Genomic DNA, 16,137 nt, shown 5'->3' with positions numbered 1-16,137 from the left:
AGCTATTAGTGTTATCACTTCACTTAAAAGGAATCCTCTCTTCCATATACAAACTAGGACTTATTTCCTGAGAACGGACTTTATATATTAAAACAATTGTTTTTTTCTTCCCTTCTCCCCGTCACTTCTTCCCTCCCTCCTTCAAAGATCTGAGAGGACCTGCTTGATTAGAGGGGTCTGAGCTCTGGCTTTACATCTTGTTGCTGAATGTATGTGGTATCACTGAACACCTGCAGCAGACACCTCCTTTAATCACACTGGTGGACCAGCCAGTCACTCACTCTGATCTCCAGCAGAGCAGCAAAGAATACCTTCAAACACCCAAGCCCTTGTTTCTAAACTGGAAAAATCTAACTATGTCAAGTTTTGGTAAACAGGAAGCCTAGCAGCTGTCGGTGTCCTCTTTTTTAAAAAATTATTATTGATCTCTGATGCTTTTTAAAAAACTTTTTTATTGAATGACAGATTATTTAAATTCTATAGTGTTTTATAATTTTCAAAAGTTTCACATGCGACTTCATGCAGCTTATTTCATAAGTCACTGCTGATTTAGCACCTCTGCATGGATTATGTTGCACAAAGTGACACCACAGACATATCTCCTTTGATTGTGTTCTGCTTTATTGCACTCTGCAGATACGTCATTTTTCACAAATTGTAGGTTTGCGGGAACCCAAGGTCATAAGATGATGGGTAGTTTTTTTAGATAAGGTATGTACATTGGTTTTTTAGATATAATACTGTGGCACACTTAATAGACTACAGTATCGTATGAGCAGAACTTTTACTGCACTGAGAATCTAAACAACTGATGTGACGCGCTTTAATGCGCCAATGGCTTTATTGCTGAGGTCTGGAACTAAACCTACAATATCTCAGAGATCTGCCTGTAAGAAAATAAAAAATCTAGCCAGAGTGGATAATTCCCTCCAGTGCCTTCACTTCACTCATCTTTATCTCACTGAATAAAAGGGGATGCAACACACGTGTCTTGGCAGGATGGGCCATGTGTTTTCACAAATGGCTCAGCAGGGCCACACTGACGTGGGTTTTGTGAGACCACAAGAGCTGGGTTTCCCAGAGAACTCTGACCCCTCTCCCAAAACCCTCAGGGGGTCCTCCCTGCATGCTGGTGAGTAGAGCTGAGCCCTCTTCCTGCCTCGTTCTTCCTCTCCCTTCTCCTAACAAGACCCTGTTGGGCCGGGCCTCACCTCGTAGAAGCCCCGCACCAGTGCCTCGGTCTGCTGCACCACGCCGCGCTCCACCCGCCACCTCACCATCCTTTCGATGTACTCCTTCTTGTTCTTCTCTGTCACCTGCGTGTTGGCACCTCCAGATTTTAACTCCCTCTCCGTTACCTTGCGGGGAAACAAAGATCATGATGATTGTTGACTTGCTTTACCTTGCAGTGAAACAGATCAGTTTTAAGAGGATGAGCTATTTGTAAAAAATTCTCTTTACATGAGTTCAGCATCTTTACCTCCTTGGTTCTTTCTCCTTTCCTGGAAGTTACTAGAAAGGCTCTGGTTGTTCTAAAGTAGATACATCAGTACCTTAGAAAAGCTACAGTTTTGTTACATAAAGAGGAAGCATGTTTCTTAAACTTAAGAGGCCTAACTGAAATAAAAGAAAAATGCCCCTGGTTACCCCTAAATGGACTAGAATGTCCTTAACTATACCCAAGTCCCAATTACATCACATTCTTAACAAACAAATCTTCCCTATCAACAGCAGATCATTGGCAAAAAATAAACGGAGCGTGGGAGCGTGCTTCTGCAGTAGGTATAAGAGGGGCTGAAGGGTGACACCGCGACCTTGAGAAAGGAGAGAATGAGGTTGCCACTTAGCATGGAGGTGCATGTTTGTTAGGACAAGCTAACAAGAAAAGTTATGATCTGTGCTTTACTGTTTTGAAAGGCAAGAAGGCAGGTAACATATATTAGACACTGTTATCAAAAAGTGTCGGTGTTTGAAGGGGGAAGCATCAGTTATCTTAAATTTGCTTAAGGGGTTCGCCTCACTGGTCAGTGTGATTAATATAAGAAAAATGAGGCATAACCACACCTGTTATTGTTTAGTTGCTAAGTCATGTCCAACTCTTTTGCAACCCCGTGGACTATACCCCTCCAGGCTCCTCTGTCCATGGGATTCTCCAGGCAAGACTACTGGAGTGGGTTGCCATTTCCTTCTCCAGGGGATATTCCTGACCCAAGTATCAAACCTGTGTCTCCTGCATTGACAGGCAAATTCTTTACCACTGAGCCACTAGGAAAGCCCATAGATGTACTTAGTTATAGATTAAAAATATATGTACATATTTGGCACTCGTGGGCAAAGTACCCAAACAAAATAGTTTATAGAAGTCTGCTGACTACTTTATTTGATCACTTGGGTGACTTTGGTAAATATGAAATGTTGCTCAATTATAACATAATAGTTACCACCTAAGATCTATATCCTTTGGAGCCTCTGGTGTTTACCTGCCCAGTTAGAGACTATTTCATGACTCTAAGTATATGACATAACTAAATTCTGGCCAATAATGTACAAGTGGGGGTGTTGTATGGCACTTTCATGAGGCCTCTTTAAAGAGCAGGGCTGTTTCTCCTTTGTCCTGCAACTTCAGACACGGATGTGCTGGTTGGGGGCGCCATACTCCTCAGGTTGTGGGTGAAGGGGGCCATTGTAGGAATTGAAGCCTTGGGTTGCCTGCCTCCACATTTTTATGTAAGAGAAAAATAAACTGTTAATTTAAGCAGGGTCACTGAGTTTCTTCATTAGCAGTTGAACTTAATCTTAACTAACACACTGAGGAAAAGCCTGTGGTGTCTTTCAGGTACATCTGTCTGTCTGCTCTTCACTCTGTAACTAGCCAACAGAAGGGCTATGACTCAGTTTTCTAAAACCAAAATCATCACTCTTGGCGATCTCATTTGAAAAGATACAGGATCAGTTTAAGCATAAACAGAAATACATTATTCTAAATCTATAACACATCCCTATTTTTATCACTGGGAATGTTTTCAACTTTCTCTAAGTTCAGTTTCTCCCTTATACACACATGAAGGATTGATTTTTATTTTCAATGTTATTTTTTCCTCTAATTTTAATGTATTTAGTCATTTGTAGTTTACTTGATTTCTTTTGAGTAGGTAACATGTGTCCATGGAAAAAAAAATTCAAGTGTTATAAAAAGCCATACAGGGAAAAACAAATTTCTCTCCCCCAAACAGTAGCATATTATATACACTGTTCATTATCATGGTCACATACACACCAAAGCTTTTTTCTTTTTTTAGTTAAAGATACACATTGGCCATTGTTTTATACTGGCTTATTGTTGTTATTCAGTCACTAAGTTGTGTCTGATTTTTGCAACTCCATGGACTGCAGCACGCCAGGCTCCTCTGTCCTTCACCATCTCCCGGAGTTTGCTCAGATTCATGTCCTTGAGTCAGTGATGCTATCTAACCATCTCATCCTCTGCTGCCCCCTTCTCTTTTCCCAGCATCAGAGTTTTTTCCAATGGTCGGCTCTTCACATCAGGGGGCCAAAGTATTGGAGCTTCAGCTTCAGCATCAGTCTTTCCAAGGTTGATTTCCTTTAGGATTATACCAGTTTAGACCTGTCTTATTCTTTCTTTGTTATTGTTATACTACTTGTCTTATTGTTTATGATTTACATGTAAATGGATGGGCTGGGGTATCAGACCACATATCGTACTAGTCTACTATTTCATTGTGTGAATGAATTATAATTTATTTCATCAGTGTTATACTGCTGAACATTTATATTGGTTCAGATTTTTTTTGTGGTGATCAACAATGCTGCAGTGAAGATTGCTATCCGTTAGGCATTTCAATTAGATGTGAACATATCTGTAGGTCAAATTTCTAGACGGAGATGCTGAGTCAAAGGCAGGTGCATTTAGAATGACGATAGGTATCACAGGGTGCCTTTCATAGACAGTGAAACAAACTTCTTCTTCCTTCCACCTACACTCTTGTGCAGAGCACCTGTTTCTCTCCACCATCTCCAAAATAGAATATGGCTAAGCTTTCTGAACTGTGAACTTCCAGATGTTCAAGCTGGTTTTAGAAAAGGCAGAGGAATCAGAGATCAAATTGCCAACATCTGCTGGATCATCGAGAAAGCAAGAGAGTTCCAGAAAAACATCTATTTCTGCTTTATTGACTATGCCAAAGCCTTTGACTGTATGGGTCACAGTAAACTGTGTAAAATTCTGAAAGACATGGGAATACCAGACCACCTGACCTGCCTCTTGAGAAACCTATATGCAGGTCAGGAAGCAACAGTTAGAACTGGACATGAACCAGTCAATAACCTCAGATATGCAGATGACACCACCCTTATGACAGAAAGTGAAGAACTAAAGAGCCTCTTGATGACAGTGAAAGAGGAGAGTGAAAAAGTTGGCTTAAAGCTCAACATTCAGAAAATGAAGATCATGGCATCCGGTCCCATCACTTTATGGGAAATAGATGGGGGAAACAGTGGAAACAGTGTCAGACTTTATTTTTCTGGGCTCCAAAATCACTACAGATGGTGATTGCAGCCATGAAATTAAAAGACGCTTACTCCTTGGAAGGAAAGTTATGACCAACCTAGATAGCATATTTAAAAGCAAAGACATTACTTTGCCAACAAAGGTTCGTCTAGTCAAGGCTATGGTTTTTCCAGTGGTCATGTATGGATGTGAGAGTTGGACTGTGAAGAAGGCTGAGCACCAAAGAATTGATGCTTTTGAAGTGTGGTGTTGGAGAAGACTCTTGAGAGTCCCTTGGACTGCAAGGAGATCCAACCAGTCCATTCTTAAGGAGATCAACCCTGTGATTTCTTTGGAAGGAATGATGCTGAAGCTGAAACTCCAGTACTTTGGCCACCTCATGTGAAGAGTTGACTCATTGGAAAAGACTCTGATGCTGGGAGGGATTGGGGGCAAGAGGAGAAGGGGACGACAGAGGATGAGATGGCTGGATGGCATCACTGACTCGATGGACATGAGTCTGAGTGAACTCCGGGAGTTGGTGATGGACAGGGAGGCCTGCCGTGCTGCGATTCAGGGGGTCGCAAAGAGTCGGACACAACTGAGCGACTGATCTGATCTGATCTGAAAATCACTGCAGATGGTGATTGCAGCCATGAAATGAAATGACGCTTACTCCTTGGACCGCACAGAAGTGCTCCGGCTGCGATGGACCACGCAGGGCATCGGAGAGGCGCTACCCTTGCCCAAGGTCGGGGCGGCGGCCAAGAGGAGCTACTACACATCCAAGAAGTGGCCGCTGCGCGGGCGCAGGAGGCCCGAAAGGAGCTAGCTATTCCACGTTCAAGGTCAGGAGGGTTGGCCGTGAGGAGATACCCCTCGTCCAAGGTAAGTAGCAGCGGCTGTGCTTTGCTGGAGCAGCCATGAAGAGATACCCCACGTCCAAGGTAAGAGAAACCCAAGTAAGACGGTAGGTGTTGCGAGAGGGCATCACAGGGCAGACACACTGAAACCATAATGACAGGAAACTAGCCAGTCTGATCACACGGACCACAGCCTTGTCTAACTCAATGAAACTAAGCCATGCCCCTAGGGCCACCCAAGACAGGCGGGTCATGGTGGAGAGGTCTGACAGAATGTGGTCCACTGGAGAAGGGAATGGCAAACCACTTCAGCATTCTTGCCTTGAGAACCCCATGAACTGTATGAAAAGGCAAAATGATAGGACACTGAAAGGGGAACTCCCCAGGTTGGTAGGTGCCCAATATGCTACTGGAGATCAGTGGAGAAATAACTCCAGAAAGAATGAAGGGATGGAGCCAAAGCAAAAACAATACCCAGTTGTGGATGCAACTGGTGACAGAAGCAAGGTCTAAGGCCATAAGGAGCAATATTGCATAGGAACCTGGAATGTCACGTCCATGAATCAAGGCAAACTGGAAGTGGTCAAACAGGAGATGGCAAGAGTAAACATTGACATTCTAGGAATCAGCGAACTAAAATGGGTAAAATGGACTGGAATGGGTGAATTTAACTCAGATGACCATTATATCTACTACTGTGGGCAGGAATCCCTTAGGAGAAATGGAATAGCCATCATAGTCAACAAAAGAGTCTGAAATGCAGTACTTGGATGCAATCTCAAAAATGACAGAATGGTCTCTGTTCATTTCCAAGGCAAACCATTCAATATCACAGTAATCCAAGCCTATGCCCCAACCAATAACGCTGAAGAAGCTGAACGGTTCTATGAAGACCTACAAGACCTTTTAGAACTAACACCCTAAAAAGATGTCCTTTTCATTATAGGGGACTGGAATGCAAAAGTAGGAAGTCAAGAAACACCTGGAGTAACAGGCAAATTTGGCCTTGGAGTACAGAATGAAGCAGGGCAAAGGCTAATAGAGTTTTGCCAAGAGAACACACTGATCATAGCAAACACCCTCTTCCAACAACATAAGAGAAGACTCTACACATGGAAATCACCAGATGGTTGACACCAAAATCAGATTTATTATATTCTTTGAAGCCAAAGATGGAGAAGCTCTATACAGTCAGCAAAAACAAGACCGGGAGCTGACTGTGGCTCAGATGACGAACTCCTTATTGCCAAATTCAGACTTAAATTGAAGAAAGTGGGGAAAACCACTAGACCATTCAGGTATGACCTAAATCAAATCCCTTATGATTATACAGTGGAAGTGAGAAATAGATTTAAGGGACTAGATCTGATAGACAGAGTGCCTGATGAACTATGAACGGAGGTTCATGACATTGTACAGGAAACAGGGATCAAGACCATCTCCATGGAAAAGAAATGCAAAAAAGCAAAATGGCTGTCTGAGGAGGCCTTACAAATAGCTGTGAAAAGAAAAGAAGCGAAAAGCAAAGGAGAAAAGGAAAGATATAAGCATCTGAATGCAGAGTTCCGAAGAATAGCAAGGAGAGATAAGAAAGCCTTCCTCAGTGATCAATGCAAAGAAATAGAGGAAACAACAGAATGGGAAAGACTAGAGATCTCTTCAGAAAATTAGAGACACCAAGGAAATATTTCATGCAAAGATGGGCTGGATAAAGGATAGAAATGGTATGGACCTAACAGAAGTAGAAGATATTAAGAAGAGGTGGCAAGAATACACAGAAGAACTGTACAAAAAAGAGCTTCATGACCCAGATAATCACGATGGTGTGATCACTCACCTAGAGCCAGACGTACTGGAATGTGAAGTCAAGTGGGCCTTAGAAAGCATCAGTACAAACAAAACTAGTGGAGGTGATGGAATTCCAGTTGAGCTATTTCAAATCCTGAAAGATGATGCTTTGAAAGTGCTGCACTCAATCTGCCAGCAAATTTGGAAAATTCAGCAGTGGCCACAGGACTGGAAAAGGTCAGTTTTCATTCCAATCCCAAAGAAAGGCAATGCCAAAGAATGCTCAAGCTACCGCACAATTGCACTCATCTTACATGCTAGTAAAGTAATGCTCAAAATTCCCCAAGCCAGACTTAAGCAGTATGTGAACAGTGAACTTCCTGATGTTCAAGCTGGTTTTAGAAAAGGCAGAGGAATCAGAGATCAAATTGCCAACATCCGCTGGATCATCGAAAAAGCAAGAGAGTTCCAGAAAAACATCTATTTCTGCTTTATTGACTATGCCAAAGCCTTTGACTATGTGGATTACAATAAACTGTGGAAAATTCTGAAAGAGATGGGAATACCAGACCACCTGACCTGCCTTTTGAGAAACCTATATGCAGGTTAGGAAGCAACAGTTAGAACTGGACATGGAACAACAGACTGGTTCCAAATAGGAAAAGGAGTATGTCAAGGCTGTATATTGTCACCCTGCTTATTTAACTTATATGCAGAGTACGTCATGAGAAACGCTGGGCTGGATGGAACACAAGCTGTATTCAAGATTGCCGGGAGAAATATCAATAACCTTAGATATGCAGATGATACCACGTTTATGGCAGAAAGTGAAGAGGAAGTGAGGAGAATGAAAGAGGAGAGTGAAAAAGTTGACTTAAAGCTCAACATTCAGAAAACGAAGATCATAGCTCTGGTCCCATCACTTCATGGGAAATAGATGGGGAAACAGTGTCAGACTTTATTTTTTGGGGCTCCAAAATCACTGCAGATGGTGACTGCAGCCATGAAATTAAAAGACGCTTACTCCTTGGAAGGAAAGTTATGACCAACCTAGATAGCATATTGAAAAGTAGAGACATTACTTTGCCAACAAAGGTCCGTCTAGTCAAGGCTATGGTTTTTCCAGTGGTCATGTATGGATGTGAGAGTTGGACTGTGAAGAAAGCTGAGTGCCGAAGAATTGATGCTTTTTAACTATGGTGTTGGAGTATACTCTTGAGGGTCTCTTGGACTGCACGGAGATCCAACCAGTCTATCCTAAAGGAGATCAGTCCTGGGTATTCATTGAAAGGACTGATGTGAAGCTGAAACTCCAATACTTTGGCCACCTCATGTGAAGAGTTGACTCATTGGAAAAGACTCTGATGCTGGGAGGGATTGGGGGCAAGAGGAGAAGGGGACGATAGAGGATGAGATGGCTGGATGGCATCACTAATTTGATGGCCATGAGTCTGAGTGAACTCCGGGAGTTGGTGATGGACAGGGAGGCCTGGCGTGCTGCGATTCATGGGGTCGCAACGAGTCAGACACGACTGAGCAACTGAGCTGAACTGAACTGAAGTTTTCTGATTCTTGATGTTCTCATGAGGGAAAATGGTATTTCATTCTATTTAAATTTATATTTTTAAAAAATTGTGAATGATGTTGAATATTTCCTTTCCCGGGAACTATCCATTTATATTCGTTGTTAATTTTCTATTGTGTTGTTGTTCATTTCTCATTGATCTGCAGGATCTCTTCTTATATTGAAAGACACAGACTTTTGTCTGTGCTATATGTTGCTGCTGCTGCTGCTGCTAAGTCGCTTCAGTTGTGTCCGACTCTGTGCAACTCCATAGACGGCAGCCCAGTAGGCTCCTCTGTCCCTGGGATTCTCCAGGCAAGAACACTGGAGTGGGTTGCCATTTCCTTCTCCAATGCATGAAAGTGAAAAGTGAAAGGGAAGTTGCTCAGTCATGCCCGACTCTTAGCGACCCCATGGACTGCAGCCTACCAGGCTCCTCTGTCCACAGGATTTTCCAGGCAAGAGTACTGGAGTGGGGTGCCATTGCCTTCTCTGGTGCTATATGTTACAATGTAGCAAATATTATGCCATTTTTACTTTGTTTATGGTGTAGTTTTGACATAAGGTATTAAAAAAGTAATTTTACTTGACTATGTCTATCTTTTCTTTCATGACTTTGTCACATCTACAACAGCATTTCTTACTGCAAGTTAAAAAGAAAAATTCTTTCATTTTCATCTTTTTATTGTTCTTTTAAGCGCTCAGCTTTTTCACCAATGTGGAATTAATTTAAGCATAATGAGTTAGGTTTGGGATCTAATTTAAGTTTTTTAAGATGGATACCCATTTGTCTTAATCTATTTTGCTAAATAATTGTGTTTTGTTTGTTTGTTTGTTTTACAAATTAACTACTATAGGGCAAATGTAAAGGATGGTCTAAAAGTAGTCATGCAGAAAAGATAGTGTATCTTACACGCTTATCTAGTACATGGGGGAGGACAGTTAAGTGAATCACATATTCTTGAATATATTTAAATACACTCTCTAAAGATGTAAGAAAAAATAATTTTTTTCTCAAATGTGGAAAAGAGTATTCTTCAGAGGTATTTTTATGCAAAGATAATGCATCAAAACACTAACATTTTCTAGGACCTGAACAAGATTCTTGATTGAGAGGTGGGTGTTGGGTGGTCTGCAAGGTTCAGTGGGTAACTCTCACCCATAGATTCAGCACACTGCCCACAGTCATGAAGGTGCTTATAAAGTATCCCAGCTTACTTCTTACAGCATTCCATTACAAAAACTACACGTCATAGGCTTTTGAATCTCTTGTAAATGATGTTCAAAAACCTTAATTGTTAAATCTGCTCAGGCTATCAGGCTGGTCTGATAAAACTATAAGCCAGATGATTCAATGGTATATAAACACTGGAAGAAAAAAATGGAAAGCTTCTCATATTAAATACTATTGTGATACATTTTGGAGGAGTAAATATCTGGATGCTAGAGATAAAAAGTATTGTTGTAGTTGCACAGATAAGAGAAATATCTTACAGATATATTGCACATTTTACAAAAATGCTTTCTGATCCACTGTTACATTTGATTTTCAAAAAACTCAATAAACTAGATCCATGTCAAAACGAGAAAAGAAGACATGAGTAATTTTAATAAAGGCTGCTGCTGCTGCTGCTAAGTCACTTCAGTCGTGTCCGACTCTGTGTGACCCCATAGACGGCAGCCCACCAGGCTACCCCATCCCTGGGATTCTCCAGGCAAGAACACTGGAGTGGGTTGCCATTTCCTTCTCCAATGCATGAAAGTGAAAAGTGAAAGTGAAGTTGCTCAGTCGTATCTGACCCTCAGCGACCCCATGGACTGCAGACTACCAGGCTCCTCCATCCATAGGATTTTCCAGGCAAGAGTACTGGAGTGGGGTGCCATTGCCTTCCCTTAATAAAGGCAGTAGTTCTCAAAGAATTATATTTTGTTTTTTTCCCAAAGAATTATATTTTGAATGAATGACAGTCCTTGTTTTTAAACACAAAATCCCACTACTATATGATCCAACAATCCCACTTCTGAGTATATATCCCAAAGAATTTAAAACAGGGACTTGAACAGAGATTTGCATACCTATGTTCATACCAGCATTATCCACAATACTCAAAAGGTGGAGGCAACCTAGGTGTCCATCAACTGATGAATAGCTAAACAAAATATGGTATTTACATGCTATGGAATATTATTCAGCCCTAGAAGAGAAGGCAGTCCTGTCACATGGTAAAACATGGATGGACCCTGAAGATACTATGCCGAGTGAAATAAGCTGATCACAAAAAGACAAACACTGTACGATTCCACTGAATATGAGATACTTAGAACAGACAAGTTCTTGGAAAGAAAAGTGGGGTGGTTCCAGTGGCTGGGAAGAGGGGGAAATAGGGAGCTATTATTTAATGGACATGGTTTCAGTTTTGCAAGATGAAGACATTCTGGAGATGGGTTGTATAACACATGAATCTACTTAACCACACTGAATGAACTGTAAACCTGGTTAGGATGGTAAATTTCATATCATGCAATTTTTCCATAACAAGACTCAAAATGTCTTTTCCAAGCCCCGAATCTCACAAACCTGGCCAAAAACCTCTTCATTAACCGTGAACGTGAGGTCGAGGATGTCTGTGATATTGTTGTCCTTCATCCATTGCAAGCTCTGGTGGAATTCCTCATCTAGATATTCCAGGTCACTCAAATCACAGGGTCTGGGTCCATTCAAAGGGAGAAAGGCAAACAGATTGTTTCAGTAAACACCTACTCAGACCTCATGCCAAAATATGGTGATATCACTCTAGGCTAAAGTAACACAGGTGTATTTTAGTGATTTGATACTTTTGAATACATCCATGAACCTTTAGTTTATTCAGTAATTGGAAAAGAAAGTATTAAAATGTTTAAAATAACAAACACAAAACAATTATTGACTCGAGGACTCTCCATGGCCATTGGAGAAGAGTATCATTTAAAAATAACCAAGTTATACATCAATTTTTTTCTTTTATCCTATTCTGCCTTTATTGAGATATGATTGACATACAGCACTGTATAAGTATAGAGTGTACAGCATAATGATTTACATACAGGGACAGATCAGCTCTACTTAATAGTTTCATACAATGCTTGTAATGCTACTATAATTATTTATATAAACTGATTTATATCTGGTATATGATGTTCTCTTATGCTTATATAAAATCTCCAAATGTCTTTTTACTGGACTAAAAGGTTTATGTGCTGGCTTAAGCACTCATAAAAGTAAAGCACCATAAACCTAACAGGAATGAGCAGGGAAAACAGTGACAAAAAGGCCAGAGGAGTCAGGGAGGTCGGTGTCTCTGGTCCTGCAGGCAGGGCTGGGGGGACACTTACAGTCTCAGGAGCGCCTTATAGAAGGGTCTTGTGAAGAAAGCATCCAGAAGGTACTGATGGATCAGAGCCAGGCCTAGGATTCGACCACTGAACCTGAACCTAGAATGCAGATAAGGCAGAGCCATGTATTGTTGGTTGATGTGTTTCTCTGTAGTATTCATCTTAAGCCACTTCAAAAACTTGCCAAGTGATGACACGAGAGGCACCCATTCTTTTTATTCTTTGCCATGAACAATGGCTATGAACCTGGTATGTACGAAATGAACATACCTCCTCAAGTAACCGAATAGAGTCATTTTACTGGAATCCTCTTCTCAGACCTGACTGTATAAGGACCCAAGAGAAGAAAAAGAGCTGGTGAAGGGGAATTCTGGGACCCAGACAAACAGCCAGCATTGAACCTGAGGATCTGAACCCAAGGATATGGAAAGTTTTTCGGACCATGCATTCTTACCCATTCAAGCATTCCATAGATACCACCCGAAAGTCTCATGTGTGCCTGACCCTATGCTGGAAGATGGGGGAACTTGAACATGACTCACATATGGCGATCATGCTCATGGTCAGAGAGGTGAGGTATGTGGGATCCCAGTGTGGTAAGCGGTCATGGCCACAGGACCTACATGGAGCCTACATGGCCACACACGAAGAACAAGGTCTCTGCTGGGAGGAACTGGTTGCATAGACCTGGCAACCTCCAGATATAAGGGCCTTCACTGATTTAAATCCTTGTTGGAGCAAATAGTTTTCTAGCATTTTTTTTGCTGGCAACCTGCCTAGCTGCATGCTGCAGTTCCTAAGAGCTTGGTCCCATTGTTGCCCTGTTCCTAAATCAGCTTCCCTCTGTCTGGTCAAGCCCACTGGCTCCCTCACCCTGGGTACTTCCCATCTCTGGTACTTATGTCCAGAGACCTAAGGGGATCTTTTCTGTCTCTTCCTATCTAACTAGATTTTCACCTAAAATCTAACTAGATTTTCTTAGCTGTGACTTTTCTCAGATCCCCTGTTGGAATTTTCAACTAACCCATCTCCACAACCTTTCATGAGGCTCTTAGACTAAAAAGACTTTGTACTCTGTAACTGCTATGAAAATGGTTTAAATGAATAGATTATAAGATCCTGTAATAAGTGCAATCATAAATAATACTTCAGATAGCCATCTTTAAAGTAGTCTATTCTATTTGCATGAAAGTGAAGTTGCTCAGTCGTGTCTAACTCTTTGCAACCTTATGGACTATAGCCCACCAGCCTCCTCCATTCTTTTTGCATGAAATAACATGCAAATATTATTGGCTCTGGAGAGATAAGAAGTGTGCAGAACCTCAGTACAGGTGCTATAGAGGCACTGTGGATGGGGAGGCCCATGGACCAGATGAACAGCTTATAGTCCTTGAGGCCAGACTGTGCCATCAGTATTGCATCCCCTGATGGTCTTTCCTGATATCCCAATAACTGACGGGTCTCCAACCCAGAGGCTACAGTCCTGCATCCAAAAGCACTGTTCACTCCTACCCCATGCAGGCTTATCCACTCTAATGGACTCTGAGGCATCACAGCTGATGCTCCTAACATGATGTGGGGCTGTGGCCATGCGTGGGAGATGGCAACACCGCCCAATGTGGGACGAGAGCAAATGCCTGCCAAGAGCCTGCCTCCTTTAGAGGTGGCTCTGGAAGGCCTAATAAAGAGAAATGGTAATCTCGGCAGGCAGAAAGTGTCTACAGATATGGAGCAGATAAAAATATTACATGAAAATACTTTCAACTCAATGTTAAAAAATGGACTATCTCAATAAACTGTAAATTCTCCAGCAAAATATACATTATTCTAATCTATTTAAGAAAAAGTAAGAACATAAATAGACAAATAACCATAGTATAAACTATGTCTCAAAACTTTGAGGAAAAAGGACTATATCCTTATAAGGATATATCCTATATTAAATATCTGGGGTGAAAATACCCCAACTATAAGGATATCCTATATCTACGGGGATATCCTTATATCTATAGGATATATATATATATATCCTAGGATATATATATATATATAGGATATATATATCCTAGATCTATATATAGATATCTATATCTATATATATCTAGATCTATATATGGATATCTATATCTATATATAGATCAATATATATCCTGTATATCCTATCCTATATATATATATCCATAGATATATATATCGATATATATATATAGAGAGAGATCTAGGATATATATAGATATAGATATGTAGATCTAGGATATATATATATATCCTATATCTATAGGATATCCTTATAGTTGGGGTATTTTCACCCCAAATATTTAAATAGCTCCAGAAACCAGAAAATGGTAGAAAACTTAATTCATCATTATGAACTACCATAATCACAAAATACAATCTGGAAAAGAGCAAAGGAAAGAAAACTAAAGATGCTGAACTCACATGCTAAAAAATCATAAGTAAAACACAACAGAAAGTATCAGTCCATTCCCTGAATAATGCCAAATGATTTAGGATGCTTGATTCTAGGAAACTAAGGACAGTTTATTACTAGGCATTCCATCATTGAAATTAATTTAACATCAAAAGACAAAAATCATATGGCTTTTTCTTTCTTTTTTTTTGGTTAGAAGCTAAAAATTTCTTGAAAAGATCCACCATTAATTTCCTTGAAGAAAAATAAAAATTTCATAGTAAACCAAGAGTAGAAAAATGTTTCCTTACATTATAAAGGATATTGATCTCAGCATCATATAGATAAAGATATAGAAGGACAATAAAGATATAGAAGGACAATAAAGATATAGAAGAAATGTTGGTTATCACCATCCTTCACAATATTCTATTAGTTCTAGTCACTGTAGTTTGCTACAAGTGAAAAATGGGAAACAGATTAAAAATAACTTTTATGGAATGCCTATCAGACCAACACAGATCATGTTATCTCACTGATTCTTATAACAGCTCTATTTATGACTGTGGCTGTCTTCATTCCACCAGAAATCACAGGTCAATAATTAGCACTGGGGAAGTGGCACATCGAGGATACTGACCCATGTCTGCCTGATGCCAGACCAAGTCTTTTCCTTTGTGCCCATTTTGAGAAGCCACAGAGCAGCAAAATTCATCCTCTGGTTCAGGGGCTGGGCTGCCCACTGTGTGACCTTGTGCCAACAGTTAACCACCTATTCTTCATTACCTTTTCTGGAAAACAGCATTCTTCAAGTGATAGCTATTATTATTTTATGTTAGCTTCCAACACCTCCTTATGATCATTAGAAGGGGGAATTTGTTACAAAGTTCTGGTGGTGTCTCAAGAAATCCAGGGTCAGGAATGCAGTTGAGCTCAGATACTGAGGTGACTCCACCCTCATCCGAAGTCTTCCTTTTGTTCCTTTTTGTGGACATCTGCTTCTTTCTTCTCTCGCACTGCCAACACTGCTAATGTTTTTCAGCTTGGAGTTCAAGCCTCCAGAGTGACCAACTTGACTTTCATTGACCTAGGTTCAGATTTCCAGCATAATTTCCTGATTATCCAACTCACGTTGGATGCCCACCCTGGACCAAACCTGAAAGTAGGGTCTGGTGAGGAGAGCTCAGAGCTGGGTATCATGTTCAGCACTTTATAGCCAGGATTACCATGGCTTGCCTCTCAACCAGGGGCTGGGATCAGATGGAGGTAGGCAGATGGGGCTGTTTTTAGCAAAGGGGGCTGCAACACAGACCACCCAATGAGAATTGTTTATCTGCTTTGAATGGGGCTGGGCATAGATGGAATTTCTAGACAAAATTATATTGGTTTCACAGGCTGATGGGGGCAACTAGTAGGTCCTCGATATTTTTTCATAGCTGTGCAAGCAATCTATGATAATGTGGTTTGGCTTTATATAAACACAGACAGGATGGCTTGCAGCCAGTCAAGTATATACAGTAAAATATATTCCACAGCGATGAACTATGATCTGGGACGTGTTTGTATAAAGCACACTGCAGGGACTGTACAATTCAAATCCAAACAACAGCTTAGAAGGCAGAGATTGGAATGG

At 40.9% G+C, this 16,137-nt stretch overlaps 1 protein-coding gene across 2 annotated transcripts in view; it reads right to left on the bottom strand.

Annotated features, from left to right (window-relative positions):
* HECW1 (HECT, C2 and WW domain containing E3 ubiquitin protein ligase 1) overlaps nt 1-16,137 on the bottom strand; it is a 326,637-nt gene that overhangs the window by 14,080 nt on the left and 296,420 nt on the right. For both annotated transcript variants that reach the window (XM_086396047.1, XM_086396048.1), the window contains 3 exons: nt 12,095-12,193; nt 11,301-11,430; nt 1,212-1,358 (listed from right to left, as the gene is read on the bottom strand). In XM_086396047.1, the coding sequence (XP_086252173.1) occupies nt 1,212-1,358; nt 11,301-11,430; nt 12,095-12,193 (376 nt within the window). The remainder of the gene's footprint in view (nt 1-1,211; nt 1,359-11,300; nt 11,431-12,094; nt 12,194-16,137) is intronic.

The sequence above is a fragment of the Bos grunniens genome, chromosome 4 (assembly GCF_055505025.1).
Source record: "Bos grunniens cultivar Pamir isolate PY7600 chromosome 4, Bosgru_T2T1.0, whole genome shotgun sequence".
Lineage (NCBI taxonomy): Eukaryota > Metazoa > Chordata > Mammalia > Artiodactyla > Bovidae > Bos > Bos grunniens.
The sequence above is the reverse complement of the archived record's forward strand: the minus strand, read 5'-3'. Positions and strand labels throughout refer to the sequence as shown.